General features: G+C 42.1%; 1 protein-coding gene across 8 annotated transcripts in view; it reads right to left on the bottom strand.

Moving 5' to 3' along the window:
• Window positions 1-6,275: 6,275 nt before the first annotated feature.
• Window positions 6,276-21,705, bottom strand: part of sipa1l1 (signal-induced proliferation-associated 1 like 1) — a 78,184-nt gene continuing 62,754 nt past the window's right edge. For 3 of the 8 annotated variants that reach the window (XM_040124859.1, XM_040124861.1, XM_040124860.1), the window contains 12 exons: window positions 21,529-21,678; window positions 20,747-20,880; window positions 18,271-18,368; window positions 17,465-17,952; window positions 15,613-15,804; window positions 14,417-14,585; window positions 13,679-13,919; window positions 12,937-13,107; window positions 12,434-12,545; window positions 11,906-11,984; window positions 10,125-10,237; window positions 6,358-8,086 (listed from right to left, as the gene is read on the bottom strand). In XM_040124859.1, coding sequence (XP_039980793.1) covers window positions 8,041-8,086; window positions 10,125-10,237; window positions 11,906-11,984; window positions 12,434-12,545; window positions 12,937-13,107; window positions 13,679-13,919; window positions 14,417-14,585; window positions 15,613-15,804; window positions 17,465-17,952; window positions 18,271-18,368; window positions 20,747-20,880; window positions 21,529-21,678 — 1,993 coding nt within the window. In that variant the 3' untranslated portion in view covers window positions 6,358-8,040. Of the gene's footprint in view, window positions 10,238-11,905; window positions 11,985-12,433; window positions 12,546-12,936; window positions 13,108-13,678; window positions 13,920-14,416; window positions 14,586-15,612; window positions 15,805-17,464; window positions 17,953-18,270; window positions 18,369-20,746; window positions 20,881-21,528; window positions 21,679-21,705 lie in introns of all 8 variants that reach the window. The other 5 variants (XM_040124863.1, XM_040124862.1, XM_040124867.1 and 2 more) reach the window with 5 other exon arrangements.

The following is a 21,705-nucleotide window of genomic DNA, read 5'->3' as shown; positions in this document are numbered from 1 at the left end:
AGCTCGTCTGTGGCTGCCTCAGCGGGATCCCAACGTGGCTAATATTCATAGGGCTCTAGCACCTACGAATCTATCCAACCGACGGCGTGAGCGCCGCAGCCTTCACCAAGTAAAGCTTTTGCATTCCCATAACGTGTGTTGTCTTTCCTGATTGAAACCGAACAATATCTAGTACACACCAGGTGGAGAATTTCGTCACCCAAAAGAAGGCGGGGAACTCTCGCACACTTCGTTACACACCCTGGAAATCTTGGTCCTTGCTGACCTCAAGCGGTTTAACTCCTCACCTTGCTTCCGTGGTTTACAGGTGTACTCCAAGACCCCCGGGACATCACCGCTGGGTGTGGTTACAGGTGCAACAGAGCAAGCCTCCGACCCCATAAAACAGGCTGGAAAATTTTCCAACCAGAGCGGCCAGCACATCACTGCCTTTCAGCCCGGTGTTGATTCGCTCTTTAAAGCCATGTTTTAGTCACTACCTTGTGATGAAATTATAATGAAACATGAATGCATTCACGAGTTCGTTATCTCGGGATAACAAAGTTGTTTTCTCAAGATAACACGTTAATTATTCAGTTAGCTCAAGAAGAAGAAACGGTTTTTGGTGAAATAACAACATTAATCTGGTATCATGAGAAAACAGCTTTGTTATCCTTAGATAATTGAAAAAAGCATGAAAACATGAAAGAAAACATATGTAACCCTTCTCAGTTTGCCTAATTTTTGGTTCACAAATGGTAGCGGAAGGCACTTTAACACTGCTGAGACAAACGCACCTGCAAGCTTTATAACATCCACTGATTGGTAAATGTTCTGTACACTCTTATCCTGGCACAATAAAGCCATTAGACTCTCCTCAACCATTTTTCTTTTTCTTTCCCCCCCTCTTTCTCTCTCAGTGTAGTCTCCTTTAATTTCTCATCCCAGACACACGCAGGTCTAACAGGGAACCGCAGGCCCGGAGGATAAACTCTCCGCTGATGGGGCCTTTTGGCCGAGCACTGAGGCACATCAAAGCATCTGATGCAACGATGGACTAAGGGAGGAAACTGGCTGCTCACTGTAGCCTGGAACAGTTACGTATATATAGTGAAGAAGTGTGTGTGTGTATGTAACCAGTTCTCACATCAAGCAACGTTAACACACGGCATGTTTACAGTGATTCAGGTTGAGAAAATTCTCTGTACCGCTGGTACTGGAGACTAAAAATATTTGCTGGCCTAATTCAATAGCATATTACTGGGACAGGGTGTGACGTGGCAGCACACTTCAAAGGCCAGTTGTTTCTCTCTTTTTGCCTTCTCACTTTCACCTGCTGTTTAGTGTGCAAATGGAGAAAGTGGATGTCAGTAAGCTCACAGATCAATACGTGCACTTACGAGCTAACTGTCGTCAAATACAGCATTGATACTAATGGACCACTCTGGCCTGACAGATTGACGACCATACAATCATACAAAAACACACACACACACACACACACACACACACACACACACACACACACACACACACACACACACACACACACACACACACACACACACACACACACACACACACACACACACACACACACTTCATCACGTTTACCCATGGATGGAAATCTATAGCCTCCACTCTGGACCAACTGAATTACTGAGCAATTTTGAGTGTGTGTTTGAATGTATGAGGCGTGTGTTTGTAAGTAAAGTGGTTGGGTTGGGGTCGCCCGACATTTAGTGCTCTTTCACTGCTAAATGCCTCCTAACATGTATTTCCACACACCTTTTGCGCGTCTATACATCGCAAGGTCCCGCACTGAGCTAAACCTGATTCTCGTTCTAAACTTAATAATAAACCAGGTCTTTTGAGAAATCAACAAAGAGGGGTAGTGGAGTGGGCATGTATCCGAGAGAGGTTCTGTTTGTTAGCACACATTGCACCAGCTGAAGGCAAAAGCTGTGGAAAGTATATTGTATAACTGTATAAAACTGTATAGAGTATAAAAAGTATTATAAAATAGGTTATGTTTATTTTAACTTGTTTAAGGACTATTTTGAGCAGGTACCGTAACAAAAAATAAACCGGGTGAAATAAAAATCTTTAAGAAAGCCACACATATAACTAATGTACATAACTCATGTAAATAATGTTAGCATTTTAACATGAGAGATGTAAAATAGTAGACTCTAATTTAATGCTGAACTTATGAGCGTATCTTCTCTTAAGTTGACCTCATTGCAAAGTACAATATTTCTACACCCCATTTGTTTGTTTACATACCTGCCCTTTCATATGTGGGACTCATAGCTAGAGTCTTAGTCTTTATTGGACAAAATAACGACAATTTTGCACAGCGGTGCTTGTTGTCCTGGTGTGTCTTTATGCTTCGCAGAACCTGGTGGAATCAAAGAAAAACAAAAAAAAATCATACATCATCTGTTATATAAATCAAAATAGTGCATCACCTCCACTGGGCCAAGTCTCCATAAATCTGAGATCAGCAACTGTGGCTCAGCACAAGTTTGACACAGAGCCGACTCTCACGAAGCCCCCGGCAGAGCCTGAAAACATTTACCTGAAGACAAAAGCATAGACAGACATTCAGAATTCATCCATCCATATTTCCTGCTGCTTATCTGGGTCTGGGTCCTGGAGGTAGCACGTACACAGAGTAACCCGAACGCCCGAACGCCCGCACTCCCGGCCACTTCCTCCAGCTCCTCGTGGGGGTTCCCGAGGCGTTTCCAGGCCAGATGGGATAAATATCATCCCTCAGTGTGTTCTGGGTCTCCCTCAAGGAAATCATTCCAGTTGGACGTGCCGGGGAAACCTCCACACTCAGACCCCCAAACCACATAAACTGGCTCCTTTCAATACGAAGGAGCAATGGTTCTGCTCTGTGCTCCTTCCCCTTTCTGTGCTCTTCTCCCCGACTCAGAGGTTTAGGTTTTGCTAATATCTATACTAAAAATATTTGATAATAAAGTTTGTGCCTCAAATCTAAATGCCAGTGCAGGGGGTAGTTGGGGAGATGGAGTGAGTCTGCATGTCAGGTGTCTTCAAATTAAGAGGTGGCTGACATGAGTTTTGGATGGTTTTATCCTCCACTTCGCCACTTGTTTCTACCAACTTAAAGCATTTTAGCGGCAATTTTATCAAATTAAAAGCTGATAGGTGAACTTTCTCCGTCTCTCTTCTCGAGTGCTCGATACGAGCTGAGAGCCACACAGAGTGGCGTTGTGTGGGCTGCTGGAGCATGTGGGATGAAAACATTGGGGCGCTCCAAACGAGACACAAGACAAAGAAAAAGTCAAGGGATGGCCTCATGCTGCTGGGAAACAGAGTTTTCATTCGTCTTTTCCGGTCACATGGCAGCAGAGATGAAATGGCTAAGTACCAGTAAACATTCTAAACACAGATCATTTTAACAGCAATGAGGAAACAGACACTCTCTTATACATAAGGTGGACTCACCCAAACAATTAATTTTACATGAAGATACATTAAAGCTGCTCTAATCAATATTCTTACATTAATAATGGAAAAACTGACTTTGTGTAACATGAAAGGTGCTGCTCATACAGACAAATGCAGAGAATTATAACCCAATTCTGTAGGTACCTTTTGGTTCTTCTGATCATTTTAATGTCTTTCAGCTCACCGCTTTGGTTTTCGGGCCCCCAGCTCTACTGTTTTGGTTCACTCTTACCACTCTCTTCAGCGTTGAAGGCAGCTGTTTTTTTGTGTGGAAAAGCTCAGAAAAATTCACTATACACTACCTGCCCAGCACCAAACGGCAGACATACTGTACACAGTTAGCAACCAACTGGTGAACATAGTGGAGCATTTAGTAGCCGAAGAGACAGATGTTTCCCCCCTCTAGGGTTTGTGGAGAAGAAAATAGAGCTAAAAGGAGAGTGAATACCGGACACATTCAACACATCAACCAAGTTCCCAAAAGCCGTCTGAACCTACCAGTTATTTGTCATGAAGTGACATGCAAGAGATGGCTACGTTGGAAATCAAGAACCAAAGCTGAATATGTTCGAACTGGGTGTAAGAATTGATGCAGTTTGCAGGTACACTACAGACATTACTCGATGACTTTACTCGTGCATATTTTTAAGGTTGGTGCAGCCTCATTGATTTTAGGAAGATGAGTTAACTCACCTATCCAAAGTGATTGAAGAAAATTGGCAGAAATACAGAGGAGAAATGGCTTCTTCTCACTTCAACTTGACACTGAGCAACCATCCTCATCACCAATCCCTCCAGCGGGGGCTTTTATTGGCTACCAGTATACCGCTGGTAGCTCTGTGCAGCTCTCACATGTAGGTAACTTAAACAGTACATGAACTTTTATTTTAAAGCAGGATCTCCCTGAATCTTGAAGAAGCTGAAAGTCAGTTTCCTTTTAAAACCCAAAGGTACACATTTAGTTCTTTGCAAATAAAGGCACGGAAACAAAGCAGGTTCCAGATCTCCCTGATCACTTCAATTTAGGCCTTGTACACTTCTCTCTGAAGCAAGTCCTTGAAAGGAACCCCAGGTGATTCAGCCCCCACATTTTCCACCTGTGCCAGAGATGACTAATCGTTGGCCTCCTACGCATTACACCTCTCCTCCTCTGCACAGACACTGCAGTCACTGCAGCGCTGGCATCAAACGGCCCCAGTCATCGTTGCAGGCGGACAGACTGAAACAAGCAAGTCGGTCCACAGCGGCAGATGTGACGGACAAGTTTTTATAGTTCTCTCAGCTGCATTATTTGCTTTCTACAGAAATTAGTCAGATGTTTATTCTAATTAGATATGTACTTGTTAAAGCACTTGAACACCAAAAAACGCTCACTATTTTTGGACTGTGAAAGTATGTAGTCCAGGCAAAATCTGTATAGCAGTTTTTTTTTTATAAAGCCTAAAACCCCTGCGTGCGTCGACAATCAAAAAGCCTTAACTGAACTTTGAGTTAAATTCCTGGTTAGTCCATAATAAAAGAAGTAATGTTGCTTTTCTCACTGCAAAAAGAGAAATTCAAGAGAGTCATAATATCTAATTTTATGATGAATAAATCTTTATTTCTTCTCTTCTATGATAGTTAATCTCTTGTAAAAGCACCATTGGCATTAGATTATTAAATAAAAGCAAGAGTACTGTACTACTTCTCAGGCTCTCTGCTATCAAGGTGTTAAAAAAAAAAAAAAAGTAGCATTTAAGTCTTTAACGTTTAAATAAAGCGAAATTAACACACAAAAAAAGTTCTAGAGCAGAACTCGTGGTGAGATTCTTCTGTCAACCGCTGTTTCCAAAGCCAAGAACGAATTTTCAGTCTCGATTTATAAGCCAACACGGATGAGAAGTCCTTGAAGTGTTCAAGCCTTTACTACTTTTGCAGTCAAATAGAAGCCTGATTTTTTTTAATGCTATTTTCAAATCAAATCTTTTCTTTTTTGATTATCCCGTGAGTATACCACTTTTTATTTTTGATACCAGCAAATTTATTTGGTTTTAATACTTCGCAAGCCAGAGATGTTTTGCAGTTATAGCAATCAGTTGTACTGGTCCAAGGCTATAGTAACACATACTTCACTCATGCTTACTGAAAATACTTGTTAGATAAAGATGTTAGACACTAAATTTTTTCTATAGAATCGTTGAAAATTGACTTATTTCTGTATTAATATAGCTTAAGAAACCACATTTTTTCCTCACAACCTGGAAATCTTTAGTAAGACAGTGGTGCAGTGTCAGATTGAAGTAATTAAAGCTGATCCCTTGACATTTAGTTCCAGTATAGCATGAAAGTGCTGTTTCTTCAATTTTTTGTTATCTTAAAAAAAAAAAACAAACAAACAAAAAAAAACATTCATTTCCTATCATCTCTTTGAGCAGTGGTGACCAGCTACTGCATAATGAGTGAATAGGAAAACAAAGGCGAGGTGGTTTCTAGCTCTGGCTGTGAGAGCAGTTAAAGTGCAATCAGGTGCAACCAGTTTGGTACGGAGCCCAATCGAAGCCTGAGGAAGCCACAGTCCGAATCCCAGGTCTCTAACCTCTCCCTCAGTCTGTATCTACTCGCTGCAAGATACAATCAGACAGTAGCTCTGGAGGAGAAGAGAGAGCAAATCCACTTCCCTCGGACTTAAGTATGAGAGAGACTGTGAGGAAAACATGACAGAATATGTTGGTGGCTGTTAAAGAAGTAAGCATGAGGTCAAGACGGTAAACAGGAAAATGCTTTGAAGTGCAGAAACACACACAAGTTAACAGCACCACTAATCGATACAGCATTTATTTATTTCAGAAACTTACTGTGATCACTGCAAATGTCTTCTTCATACCTTTACATTTTACAAAGACAATGGATCCGGGATGTAAACAGTACTTTTAATTTTTTTCAAAACATATGGTCCTCCTGAAATTGTGTTGTGCAACATCCAGCCTGCTCCTGTCTGATCGGCGATGCCTAAAGAAAAAGAAGGTTCTTTTTTTGTTGTTGAAGTGAATAAAGTCAAGCACCTTCCTCTGTTTGTCAGGAACTGCACTGGCTGGAAAACTACGGAGCAACATCTAGACAAGATTGCCCAGGAATGGATCAATTCACACTTCTTGTGTCCAAAACCTGTAAACACAATTCTCTATATAAAACATTGTGCAAAGAATCTCAAAAATAAGATATTACAAAATGGAACATTTGAACATCTGCACATTCACATTTCTCATATCCTTCTTCAAAGCAACAAAAACAAAGCCGAGAAAAGAAATGAAAAAACTATCTACATTGTGAAATAGCTCATTCACAACAAAGAAACTGGACTGGTGTGTGTGTGTTGATGTCTTTGTATAAGGTTGACAACTGTATCGAACATCCAACTTGATGCACACTTTTAAAGATGCTAGGAAAACATCTGCACTGCACAGTTTGTCATTTGGCCATACTTCTTTTGAAATCCAAAAAACTAAAGCACTTTCAATGTACAATAAAATACGAATCATTACCTAATAGTCATCGACATACGTAGTTCCGGACAGGAAACCAGTGTTCAGGGCAACCAATTTACAGTCAAAACGTTATGGACCGGGAACATTTCTGCCTATGAGACTCATGTTTTGGGAATATTTTACGGATTTCACATTACTGGATGACCACCAGACTGCTTTTCACGACCGGCCAACCTGTGAGACTGTTAAAACAACCAAATTATCTCACCGAGCAGATACTTCAAGCTATTGACTGTTCACTGGTGCAGTTACCATCCGTGACGAACACGAGATTCTTAAAACAGAACCAACACTTCTACATCCTTTTGTTAAGCGTCCACTCATCTCCCTGCAATACTGCAGAGCTGAATGCCAGTTATAGTAAACATCACATTTCTTTAGGTTTGTTTATTTTCTCTTTACATTCAGACCGGGTGCCGCTCTGTGCTATATGCTGCAGGGTTTTAATTGCATCGACTTAAGATGCAAATTTACGTAGAGAGTCAAAAACGGGGACTGTATTTTCATCAAAAGGGCTTTGATGGTCGAAGAAAGGGAATTGAGGCTTACGCCACTACTGTGAACAACAGTTTCAATGTGCATGCTCAAGTTAGTGACCTGAAATAAAGCCAACACTCTTGTAGTCCCATTTGACAGCTGGCTGAGGAAATAGCTTTGTGGCTCCTGCTTGTGTTGTAAGTAGCTTTGTGATTTTTGGGAAAATGTTCTTCCTTTACACCCCTGTTACAGTGGCCAGCTGGTCTGAATGATATGCTGCATGTAACTGAATGCAAAAGGCACACAGACAAACACTCTTCCTGCACTTAGCACACTTTCAGCCATGTATCGGGAGGCTGCCTGGTGCGTTTGTGGGTCGGTGAAAATATTCATCTGTACAGGAGAAAGGCTGGAGCCTCGCTGCAGTTTCCCCGGACAAACATTTATGAGGCCGAGTCTACGACTGTGAGTATGTCGTTGGTTAAAAATAATAAGCGTTTAAAGTGATTGCGTGTGTGTGTGTGTGTGTTACCAGATGTGTTTATTTTTCAGGATGAGGAAGAAGATCCATTCCCTTTTATCTGTTCCCCAGGTGCTGTTTCAAAGGCACGTCCCTGCTCTGCCTGGGAGTAAATGACCAAAATAAGTGACTGTAGGCACAGATGGATAGACTGATGTACATTCACACACTGACAACACACACACTGCCACTAGTACAGCAGGTACTGTAGCTCTCTCTTATCATGGGTATTTTATAAAGCCATATAAGTAATTTTTGTTGAATTATTTTCTCAAAAGATCCTCACATGCCCAACCAAGACTGAACCTGAGGAAAACTATAGACATTTGAATTTTAGCACAGACAACACACACACACACACACACCCACATACATACAAGTACACCTAAGGTCTGCTCCCTTTATTGAAAAATCAACCTCTGATCGTCTCTCAGAGCTAGATTCGGATTATTCTTCCCGTCCTGCGCGTCGGTGTGGCCTGCAGGTCGATGTCTGACGGATTGCTGAGGGGTTTGTTGCCAAAATACAGTGACTGGCGGCACATTTAATAATCATGACATTTCCACTGGTCATCACAAGAGGGCACTGTAAGCAACACGACAGCAGGCTCGGGCACCACAAAATACAACATAATACAGGATAAAAAGCATATAGTCAGGCTTTAGCCAGAATTAAGAAAGAAAGCCATTTAAATAATATAGCTAGTGACCTTTTTCTTGAGGAACTCAACACTGATGTCAGTTGTACTGTACGAATAGAACAACTTATTTATTTGAATTATAATACAAGGAAATAAATTAACCTGGGAAAAAAAAAAACCCTTTACTTTTCCCTCCCGAAATGTCTGTCATTTATTATCAGCTGGCTCTCTGTATTCCAGACAGTGGGATGATGAGTGGAGTCCTCGCTTTCCTTTTTTCCCAAAGCATGATCGTCAGTGGAAAAAGATGGAGGTTCTTGTGCAGCAGAGATTGGTGTCTTACAAGTTTAACCTTTAATACATCTTTTCCCACCTCAAGCGTCCTCCAAGGGCAAACTCTCCATTTTTGTGAGACAAAGACAGGAGTCCTGATTTCTTCCTATTGCTTTTAAGACACATACAGCTGGGATAGACCAAAGCACTCTGGATATCAGTCTTGTTTTATGGCACCACTTGCCGATGGCTTTTAAATGTGCTGTTGAGACAGACAGGATGTTGTAATCCAGATCTGAGCGACACAGATGAGAAGAAGTGAGAAAGACTGGCTGTACAAATCCAAATTTTCCTCCGGTGCAGAGGCAGATCGACCTGCCTCCATGTCATTGGCTGACGGACAAACAGCCACACTGACCGTTCAGAAGTTTAAGCTTTGAGGAAACACGGGTGCTAAACTTCTTTACTCTCCATTTACATATGAAGGAAATGAAATCCTCTCCTGTTTTCAGTGGTCTTGTGGCTTTAGATTTACTATGCGTGTGTTGGTTTGTGTTCAAGCAAACACTTTATGGCTGGGCTGGCAGACTTATTGCGTACCTCTGACTTTGCGCGGCATTTCAGAGACTACTTCTTACAAGTCACCTGGATGTCTCTGCTACCCTCGGCGCAAAACACTTGAGTCATCTTTCAGGGAAGCTGGGCAACATTTGGAAAAGGTAGTTGAAAAAAGGGAACAATGAGGAAACAAAAAAGGCCAGATATCAATTATAAGTTCCCTTAAAAACAGAAGCATGTGCTCTGGGGGATGAGAAGATTATTCTGACGTCTTCAGAGAGAGGAAGGAGAGCTTTCTCTTTGTTGGAAATTTAGCGAAAGATTTTGGCACAACAAGATCACAGAGTAGCTCTTCATAATCTGATAAACACCCATTTTTCTTGAGGTTCATCCTGAGAAGTTTAACACAGGGTCTGTGGAGGCTGAGACTGGTTGGCGATAAAATCCCCTGATGTTTGAAGCCAATGGAAGATAGTGGGAGGGTTCGGCGTCAGGCTAAACGAGTCTGACAGCAAGTCTCCACTTTTCTTGTGCACAATTTCTTGTCAGTGTCGACCCCCTCCGCGTCTCCTTCCAGACTGTGGGCTGATGTGTTAAGTTGTGTGCGTGCGTGTGTGCGTTAAAATGTGCCGGAGTGTGTCAGTTCATGTCGATGGTATTGAAGACCCACTCTGTGAACTTCTTGAGCTTGGCAGCAGAGGTCTGGGAGTCCTCCTGCAGCCTCTGGTTGTCCTCCCAGAGCCTTTTGATCTGAGCCTGAAGCCGCACCTTTTCTTCACGCTCCTGCGAAAGATGGAGAAAGGCTTTGGTAAAATGAATAGATTAGAGGAATTATTAAGCAGTTAACACAAAACATAAAAATGATTTAAAACAAATGTTTTGCTAGTACAAAAGGAAAAAAACTTTGCTAAACACTCAATTTCCATCTGAAACGCAATTCTCTCTATCTATCTCGGATATTTTCGATCTGTTTGGTGTTAACATAAACAACTCAGGCCTGCAGACAGTGAGTCAAAACTAGATAAAACTTTGATTTGTCGGTTGATTTTATCTGCTGACATTTTCAAATCCACCAAAAGCACAATGAAAGTAAATCAGGCATTTAGCAATTTTTAAGGAAATGTCTGAAAACTGGAGAGAGTTGCTTGATGCTGTCTATAACCATATTAGTTTTCCTGGTGTCAAATTCATTTACAGCTACTTAAAAAATAAAAAATGAAGCGAGCTCAGCATTTCACAGAAGGCTGGCAGTTTAATCAGATTTGCATTAGAAATAAATCACAACCAGACTGCTGCTATTTTGCGGGTGGAAACTCTTCACTGTGTAGAGGGGAGACTTGTTAACAGGTAGGCTGCAACGTCTGCAACCAGTGGGTCAAAACAACTCAAAGTTTTTAAAAAGGAACAGCGTGCCATAGCAGCAGCTGACCTTTTAAGCTCCCAGTCCTGTCAGCTAAGAACGAGGTGATGGCGCTACTGGACGTGATCACAAAAACTGGATGAATTAAAACCATTCCCTCACGCTGATGTTATAAGCAGAATATGGTGCAAATGCGGATCTTTCCAGTCTGGGGTTGCTAGTAGAGGTCACGGATGGTTGTATAATGGTGTAAGGAATGTTTTCTTAGTACACACCGGGCAATGTAGTACCAGCTGTACATCACTTTGTAGCTAAAGCTTGTTTCTGACACAGCCATAGTCCATCGGTTTTCAGACAGATGCCTCTGGCAGGATGCCTGGCCACATTCATTCATCCCCAAAATTTGACCATAAGGGAGATTCTTGGAGAAGGTGAACATAATATTTGTGGCATAAATATGCTCTGATAAAATATAAAAAAAATTGTTTGACACTGGAGAATTAGCTTGGATCCCTGAAAGTTTTTTTTTAGCCTTTTTGCCTGTAAACACAGTGGAAGTAACTGAATCGTAGACACAAACTGGAAATGAATGTATGAGCGGATGGGAAACCATTTAAGTCCATTACTTCAAATGATTCTCATAAGAATACAAGAGCGACGTTAAAACGTTTCCCTCCTACCTGGTATTTGAAGTAAAAACCAATAGTTTGAGTGATTGCAGTGAAATCTGAGTCAGGTGTTAACAACAATTATCAGCAGAGCACAACCAAACAACAGCAGCAGCACTCAACTGCCGACTGTATTTTCTATTGAAGACAAAATATTTATTTACGCCCCCTGCTCCTTGTTAAACTGTATGCAAATCAACCAAAGTCTTTCATTTTTCATCCGCACTTGAGCAGAAAAGGGGAGCAAGAAAAATCATCTTTAAACACAAAATGGGGTTGAGTAGAAATGGTACAGTAGACATGCAGACAAACGTTCCTGTTCATCGCATGGAAATGAACCTCATACATGCATACATGTGTACGTATGTACTGCACATGTGTCTACAGGACGCATGTCTGTTATGTTTGCATTTTCTCTCCCACCTTCTTCAGGTCCTCCTGGAGCATCTTGACCATAGCCTCAAGTTTAGTCACCTTCCTCTCCAGCCCTATGTGACCCTCACTGAGGTGAAGAAAGAAACAAAGCCCATTAGCAACCCATCGTTAAAACACTCACTTTTACAGAGTTGGTCATTAAATTAAAGTTATGTTTAATCATGACTTCAACACACACTGCAGAACAATGAATGAACACAGTTTACACTATGTGACCCAAAAAGTCATGAATACGTGACGTCAATACAAATAATATATCTCTGAGATGAGACTCACTGAATTAATTTTAACTGTCTTTTTTTAGCAATAGCTAACCATGAGTAGTTATACAGCTTGGTTGGCAGGAGACTCACTTTCACTGTCTGTAGTTTGCCTGCAAGATCAACGAGCTCTGGTACTGAGGCCACTTAATGTGTTGCTGGTGCATTTCATGCGGGTAAGCATTTTAGCCCTCTCCGTATCACTACTATGCCTGTAATGATGCTATCTTTCAGATACTAATAGGGTAGATGTTACCTAGATGATGGCCGAGACATGGGAGCAGGCTGCAGCTCTATGTGAGGCTGTTGTGGACTGGAGGCGCCACTGCTCCGGTGGTTTGAATCCGCAAACACATAACTTCTCTGAACTGAGTGGAGAGAGAAATGAGCAAAAGGAGAAAACATGAAAAAAGTTACAAACACGAGGAATACAGCAGCAGTTGGAGGCAGATCCAGAATTAGCGAAAAAGGCCCACAGAGACTTCTAACTGAAAATACAGGTAAGTCTATTAATTCTGCAATGTACAAACAGTCAAAGGATGAAAGTCTGTATTATAATAACAAGTACTATCATACGACTAGCACATCCTTTAGGCCAATTATATGTTATGTTTACCTTTATTTCACTGTCATGACATACAGAATTTCTTTAAATTAAAGTCAAGTGCTTCTTTGGTGCACTTGTGTAAAGAAAAATAGTAAAATGAGATAAACCGCATAAAAGGAAAGATATGTACAATTATTAGTAATTGGTAATACCGTAGTGTGTGTTTCTCTCACTCTCAAAGGTACTGGCCACATCCACCAAGTGTGTCCACTCTAGAGGGCTGTCCCTGTCTGAAGAAGGGAGGGGCATCAGCTCCTGAGGGAGGGGTCCACGGTGACGCTCCACCAGATCCACCAGTGAGGTGTCAGATGCCGAAAGGTCACCTGTAAACACAAACGAATTAAGCCGTGGAAAGAACTGAATGTAAAATGAATTTTCCCACATTGTTCCTATTACCTTTATGTATTTCCAGTCAAAAGGGGGCAGCAGAAACATGTCTGTATCTATCACGTACCCTTTCATCATCATCAAAAACAAACCACACAGGTTAGTGTGTATGTATTAATCTCCTTGTCCTGCACTGATTTCACCCCAGTTTCACACCAGCCCACTTAACGTGAAGAACTATGGTTACAAAATTTAGCATTTTACAAATAGAAGCACCTAAAACATGTTTTCCTTTAGGGATTAAAGTTAAAGTACAAATCCATCTATGAAAATATCAGTGTTTTTTTTTTAACTCTAATTTCAAGTTCCACAACTGTGCAGAAAATATTTTGAGGTACAGTTTAAGGTATATCTTAACCATATCAAAATTCTATAGGGAACATTTACTTAACAATTTTATTTTTAGCTTGACTGAATTGTGGTGTCACATCATATTATTGGAAGTGAAGTGAACGAACTCCTGCTGTGTTATGTGCCGCTATGTGCAAATTACCTACAGTTTCTTACCGTGGAGTTTTACGCCTAGCTTATAGGAGGGCCGTCGAAGGGGCACACCGCGGGTGGTGGGTGAGCGCGGGAGGGTGGAGCAGCTGAAGAGCACATCCGTGCCCAGTGCCGGTTCAGCCACTGAGTCGCTCAGGGAGGGAAGGCGCTGTCCACGATAGATGCTCTCATCTGACAGGGTGCGATGGAGTGAGCGACGGCGGCTAAGAGGCTGGTCTGGTTGTGATTTGTGGCCATGCTGCAACTGAAGTGACAAGGAAGTGTTATTGTATAATTACTCTAACACAAAATCTGAAACCATGCATTATGTGGTTGAACATCTGTATAGAGGCCAGGAGTATCAGTGCTCGTGGGTGTGGGAAATCTCAAGGCTACATCTAGACATCGGTTACAAGTAGACGTTTTAATTTATTACTTAATTTTTTTTCCACCAATAACAGTAAGATGGATCTCACAAAAGCAGGTAACCTATTGGGGTTTCCAAGTCAGACCCTCCAATCACAAAGGTTTATTTGAAGGCAACACACAACACCTCCAGAGTTTTGTGTGAGGAGCAAAAGCATAATGATCCTATTTAGAAGTCCATGTCATTAGGCTCTATCTGGCCAGATTTAAATGCTTATAGTAGTACTCAGAAACTCTTGTTAATCAGCTTTACTCACCAGAAAGATTCACTGAAATATAAAAGCTGTGTAAACTTGTTAGCACCAGTTAACAGGTTGTCCATGTAATATGACGTACCTTTTCCTTATGTCTGCGCGACGGTGGGGGGCTGTCTTGGGCACTGTGCCTCTTCACATCATCCTCCATAGTAGATTGGGCATGAGGCTGGGGCGAGTGCATATCCCGAAGAGAGGGCCTGGCTGCGGGGGTTGGAACAACCTCTACTCCACTCTCTCCTGGAGACTTCCTAAACACACACACACAGACACACGGCCACAAGATTAAATAACAACAATCATGAGATAAGTTATGCGTGCTGCACAGTTAATGTCTTGTCCCTACATGAAAATAAAAATGTGGATAAAAAATAAAGATATTTGGTTATTCAGCTTCAACACTAGAATTTTTCATTGGCTAACTGCATTCATTCACTTCATCAGCTGGTCCTTTAGTGTAATACTCTCTTCAGCCACGAGGGGGTGATCAAGTGGCACGTATATTATTACTACGAACAGACATCAATAGGAAAGTACAGTGGGTGGACAAGTAATGGGATCAAATGCAGTCCTATAAAGCATTCCCAGAATAAATAGTATCATTGTAAAGCTAGTAAAATTCTGTTTAGTCACCATAATATACATTTAGGGATGCAGAAGAAAAGCGTACTGCACTCTGACATAAAAATACTGCATATGTCTAGAGTTCCAGTATCACCTCTGATAGTCTCAATAAAAATGCCGCATTATAAGCTTCATAAAATGGAGTATTGATTAAGTGTTATTGGGATTGTGAATAAATTGCACTGTATTGAACAAGTGACCATGTTCATTTGTCCACTCCCCGCAGGCATTGCTAGGTTTACAGAAGCAGACCTCAACCCCTTGAGGTCCTTGGTTCAGGTGTTTCAAATTGTCCAAAACTTTAGCAGTGATAAAGGACCATGACAGTGACTTCTTCAGGAAGTCCTGTGGTGAATTTCAACAAAACCACACATACTGCTGTACCTGCTGTCACTGACAGTGACCCACTGAGGTCAAATCTCTGGAGAAATTGAATTCTGAAATGACACCAATATATCAAGCACCGACTATTGCTCCATTGAGCAAGGCACTTAAAACTCAGCAAGCTCTAGTGGCATAAATTAATAGCATATGATTGAAATTTTTTTTTTTTTTTTTTTTTTGCATACACTCCAAATCCAGTATTAGACTTGGAACCACAATTAAAAGGCCTGTTGTATTGTGTCCTACTTTACTTTCCTCATCCATCCTTACTTGCGTGTGTCTCCAAAGTCGACAGAATTGATGGTGGAGCCCGGCTTCCTCCAGCCGATCAGGTACTTGGACTGAGCTCCCTGGCGGGGGTAGAAGCTCTTGGGCCCAGGGGAGACAGAGGACTGGGATGAAGGAGAAGTGGCCAGAGATGACGATTCTTCCCTGGGGGAGCTGTGGCCTGAGTGCCTGGCACTGATGGACAGAAAAGGGAAACAGAGGGAGGAGAGTGAGAGGTGTTTCTCATCATGGCAAGGAACCACAAAAAAGTAAGCTTAGACACTGATGTAAGTTGGTTTGAAAACCATCTTAAAGCAATTTTTTATGGCTGACCCAGATCTCTATAATGTTTAGCAAAGAGAATTTAACTTTTTTGCCCCTTAAGAATCAAATTTGGTCTTGGGTCAAGCATTAATCAAAAGCTTAATAGATGATTAAATACATTCTAATCATCTAGGAATTTCCAGGGAGGAGATAAAATATCGAGTTATAGACGGAAAATTATATCTAGGTATCACCTGCGGTCAAGCCAATCATAGCAGCCTCATTTCCCTTCCACTACTATGACTGAATACAAATGTAGATTAAATGCTGGACAAATGATGCCGTGGTCATGAACTGTAACTCTATCTGAGCAGGCAAAGTAAGACTTGCTCAAACAGGAAGAAGGGGGCACTGGAATTCTCTCAGCTCTAGACACCAGTTCAGTTGTGAAAAGCTGGACACGTGTTCCACATTTCCTGAGGCCTAATGGTGAAAGATAAGAGGGAGTTAAGATGATTCCTGTGCTTGGTTTCCAGGAAAGAATTGTTTAGAGTAAGCTGGTTTAGTGTGTGTTCTTCTTGGGTGATGAAACCTAGCCTTTGGTAATGAGAATTGGAAACATGTTGCAGAGGTGATGCAAATACTAGGATGACAAATGACAAGGTGGAAGAGGTTAAATTTAAAATTACTATGAAACTGAAATTAGTTAAAGCTGTAGGATGTGACTTTTATTCAGAGAGATTAGATTTACATGGTATTTATTATCGTCCTCTGCTGATGGAAGTGCCTCTTATGGCTTTTTTCACTATGTTTGTCTGGAGCTGGTTTTAAATTCAGCATATTTTAGGGTGTACGCTATTGGCTGTGTGCGTGTGGCTAGCGGTCGACTGCTTGTCCTACCAAGGTAACAGTGACAGAACGATAAGTAAACAACCATGAAAGCAGTGAGGGCGGGAAAAAAAACGAGTCAAGTTAAGTGGACAGCTCAAAAGTACCGAATATTCTCAATCATTTTTTTCATTTAAAACCATCCATCTGCTTCAGCTGCTGATTACCTAAGCTTTAGGCTAGATTGAGCGTCTTTTACAGTAAACAGTTCTCCATCAAGATGAGTAAGAAGTGTTTGAGCAAGAAGTTGGCTAACTTTGTGTTTGTCAGGCTTCAAGGATACACACAGTGTGTTTTGGTGAAGAACACTGAATGTGAACCTAACTTTTTCTGTTTGCGAGAAAATTCCACAGGGAAGATTTAGGCTTGTAACCCTTAAGAGCGAGCAATATCTGCCAGTGACCCCTCATCACACATCGCTTTTGCTTGTGACCCGTGAGCAGTTCAGCCAAAGACTGAATTCCTTCTCAGACTGTTTCATTTGAATAGCTTTTTAGAGTTGTGAGGACATAAGCTATCTGGCATATAGCAACCCCTCAGATTTATCTTGCAACTCCTTAGGTGGTCCTGCCCCCTGATTTGGAACCACTCCTTTAAAGGATAAAGTTGTGTACTGTAGCTCAAAGTTTTTCAGAGATAAACTGAATCCTCCTCTCTCTCACACAAGCAATGAAAAATCCCCATCAAGTACACAACGACAGACCTTGAGTGTGATCCAGCATCACTCAGACTGTAGGTGCTGCTATCTCTAACGAGGAGATGAGTAGGTGGGCTTCGGCCTGTCCCGTCCAGGCTCCTTTCTCCTGGAGGGCCTGGGGACTCAGCAGCAGCAGGCGACCTCTCCAGCATCCTGCGGCCCCCCTCGGTGGGGCTGTGCCATGGAGACACTGACCGCTCCCTGCTCTCTCTGCTTCCACTGGGAGCCAGCAGGGAGGTGGTGCTGCCATGATGCGAATGCGGGTGGGCATGGTGCGGGGCTCCATAAGAGCTGGTGTCAATGCCACTGTCGGCTGATGCCCCCTGGAGATAACCTCCTCCGCCAAGGCCATTGGGCTCCGTGTCACCCTGGTCACCGCTGGACCCTCCACCCGCTCCCATTTCATACCATTTTTCACTGTCGCTGTGGCCCCCGCTGGAAGCTGTGCTGGATAGAGTGTTACTGCTGGAGTGACCTGAGTAAGGGCCGTCAGACTGCCCAAACAAACAGAAAGTGGAAGAAAGAGAGAAAATGACAGTTGAGCAACATTTCCATGCTGGTGAAAACATCAAGTTTTCAGCAAATAATCCAACATTTGGTGACCACATCATAACATTACTTTACCACATCAGATTACAGCATTATTAACCGTGCAAACACGATGCCAAGAATGCTAACAGAGATTCAGAGGTCCTTAGAAAAAACAAACAAGACATCTGCTCCCAAGAGGAAGAGATTACAGAGCATTTGAAAAGTATTGTCAGAGTTTTGATGGTAGAAGTAATTTGTATATGACAGGTGTAAAGTCTGACCTGGCTGCCCTTCTTCGGGGACAGGTGGATGACCTGCTCTTGCCTCTGGATGCGAGGAGCTCCAGAGTAGCCCTGACCAGACTTGGGGACCGGGGCCTCTGTAACGAATAGACCAATACACACAGCTGGGGTTGGTGACAAACACATGCATAGACCCTGCGGTGCAAACAGGTGACTTGTTGACGATTCAACAGAGACGTTGTTCACCTCTCTGCTCATTTATGTGTATTTCGCTACTACAGCACACATGCTTCCAGGAGGTTGCTGAAAATGCTGACATTGTTTTATTAATTCTGCCTCTGCCATGTCCACCAACAACAACCCAGGCCACTTGACACGAAAAGGAACGCACATCAAACGGGGACAAATTTGTCCCCAGACGGCTTCTGCTGGCTTTGTTTTTTATGGGCAAGCTGTGCCATGTGAGAGAATGTGTGTATGTGTCCTGAAGCAAAACTCGGGGTATAAATGGGACTGTTGTGTAATTGTCTAGATGTTATGCAACAAGACCTACAGAGTAGGCAGCTAATGACCACAGCACCATGAGTGGGAAAGCTAAGGGAGGTATCATAACATCTGCTGAGCTGAATCTAGTAATGTAGTGAACCCCCTCATATCTTACTTAGAATATTCATTACTCTGCATAGTTTTCTCCACACAGCAGCCCACAGGGCTCTCTGCACTAATTAGAGATGGCTGCACGTATGCATGCTGGCTTGTTTGAGTGCTTGTGCATATGCAGTGTATGCACTGTATGAGACTACATACTTGAGCGTGATATATTGTTTTGTTTCTTAAGAGTGGTTAGATGTGATTGGTCCACCACAAGGTCTTGGTATGAAAAGCCTGCCATTTCGTGACACAACAAAAGCATGGTTTCCCAGCACCTTGGGTTAATGTGTGCACTCCTGTAGGTTTCTTTGAGCTGAAAAACACTGTTAGGGCAGTTAAAAGTTGCTGTGCAACTGTGGGATAGAAATTTTTCGCCTCTCACCAAAAACTGTGAGACGCTTCCAACGCATGAATTAACCATAAACCTGCCAAAGGGTGTCAAAAGCAAATGAAGTAAATGCTGGGTTAAATGGTAGATGCAACAGGAAAGGTAAATAATGACATTAATGCCTTAATAAACCCTCTGTAGCCTCCATTAAGGTCTAGGTTAATGCCTTGTTTGTGTTTGTGTTTGATAGGAATTGAGAGACAAAAAGAGCAAAACTGAGTATTTTGCCCTTCTCATGACTTGTGTTATTTCTGGACAAGCATGGCCACATCATCATTGCTGAAGACTAGCGGGTCAAGGGGGTAAAAATATGAGGAAGAGGAAAGGACAGAACCCTAAACCACAGAGACAGCAAAGTGGTCTGTGTAGGGCTAGACACTTGGCTGACTTAAGCTGAGCTGGCCCAGCATGCATTGTTCCTCCCTGACCAATAAAGACATAAGTGCTATAAACAACCACAAAATGAACGACTAGAGCCTTTCTCTGTGATCATGGCAGTCAGAAACAGGTTAAAGTAGGCTGGTCAAAAATCAACGAAAGCAACATCCTGCTCGGAATCAGAGGAGCGGTAGAGGGGCATGTAGTCTTTGTGGCTTTCAGAGGCCGAGCTGGAAAAGAAGAAGAAAACTCCCAAAAACAGTGCATGGAAGAATACTCATAATTAAATGAAAGTCAGTGCACAAGAGCATTAAAGAAGAATGAGAGGCAAACATCAACGACAGCAGAGACTGAGGAACAAACTGGAGGGAGAGAGGGAGGGAAGGAAAGGCACATAAGGCGTGGGTTTGCCAACTGTTTTGCAACCCCCCCCCCTTCACTTTCTACTTTTTATAATAGAGAGGAAAGTCACATGAGAAAAGACCATATATTGAGTTCAGTGTTTGAACACCTCCGTTTTTCCCACATTCAATAATTCCCTCTTTCCGATTTCTGTTTCTCTCATTGTCTTCCCCCCTTTTTGGTCTGTTTACAGAGACATTAAGGCCTTCTCTTTCAAGGCAATATAATTCACAGTTAGCTGAGTAGGAGGAGGAAGAGGAGGACAAGGGGGAAAGAAGGGGAACAGAAGTGCTGTTTAGAGGCAGTGTGGATGCTGTCAGAGTTGGTATTTCAGCACTGGAAGGAGCTGCTGCAAAAGAAAATGTCACTGGCAGATGAGGAGGCAAACAAACATCATACACACACCCCTCTGGATACCTGTCATCTCAAATGTTTTAGCAATATGGATGAATATAGATGATTTCTTTCCTGCACTGTCTCTCCTTCCTCGCTATTCAACACTCAAGTGTCCTCACATTCCTCCCATATATAAGAATACATACATAAGCATACACACAACAGACTGATGTTTATAAACCATTATAAGTAAATACATTTACATTTCTGAAAAAAAAGAAAAAAGAAAAAAAAAAGAATCCGCTCACAATACACCACTGCACCACTGTTTACCACTGTTCCACCGCAAGATATATTCACCTGCTGACCCTCGTTCTGCTCCTCCCCCGTCCTCCATTCTTGACCAATTGGGAGTGGATTTTCCACTGGACCCGCCCTCCCCGGCCACCTCTCGTCTCTCCGCAGACATCGGAGAATGGCGGTTGCCTGCAAATCTGGTAAATGAGAACACATTCAGAAAATCAGAAAGAATATTTTGTTTTTAAAAATCAGCTTGCCTTTTTTTTCCAGCTTATTAAAAATGCAGAGCTAGAAATTATGGAATAACAGAGTCTGAAATATAATAGATTTGCCCACAGGCTGTAGTGGGTGGAAGTAAAAGAAAAAATAGACAAATAGACCAAGACACAAATGCTAGCAACTCACTCTCCTACACTGTCATACATTGATACAACTGTCAAGTTAATACATTTCAAGCCAACTTTTGCTAAATTGCAAATAATAAAACACGAATTAAGTAAACTTGCCTCTCTGGGTTGAAATGAATAAATTAGCTTCTAAAATGTAAAAGGACAACTCTGAAAATAGTCTCAGAAGATGAGATGAGTCCAGTTCTTTCTAAACATGAAAACTGACAAATACTATTACATTATAATGCATCAAGTCCTGAATGTAAATGCAAAGTGGCTGAGAGTTGACAGTACAAAAACAGACATTTTCTATGGTTAATAATTACCTAAATGAAAAATGAAATATAGAATTTTTCTTTTTTTGATATAATGCATCTTAATTTGCATAAAAACTACACTCTGGAACAAGCCCAGCCACAGTCAAACACAGTCCCTCTGCCTCCTCTCCCTTACTGCTCAGGCATGGACTTCTGTCTCCAGTGAGCAGAGCTTCCGGAGGCGTCACTGGAACAGGACAAGTTGCTTGGAGAGCTTCGATTGTGAGGGGAACGACCCAGCGCCAGGGAAGAGGCCAGGCTGTAGCTTTCACTGCCTGGAGACATCCTGGTATACGTACAATCACACATACAA

Source organism: Xiphias gladius, chromosome 4 (assembly GCF_016859285.1).
Source record: "Xiphias gladius isolate SHS-SW01 ecotype Sanya breed wild chromosome 4, ASM1685928v1, whole genome shotgun sequence".
NCBI classification, from domain to species: domain Eukaryota; kingdom Metazoa; phylum Chordata; class Actinopteri; order Istiophoriformes; family Xiphiidae; genus Xiphias; species Xiphias gladius.
The sequence above is the reverse complement of the archived record's forward strand: the minus strand, read 5'-3'. Positions and strand labels throughout refer to the sequence as shown.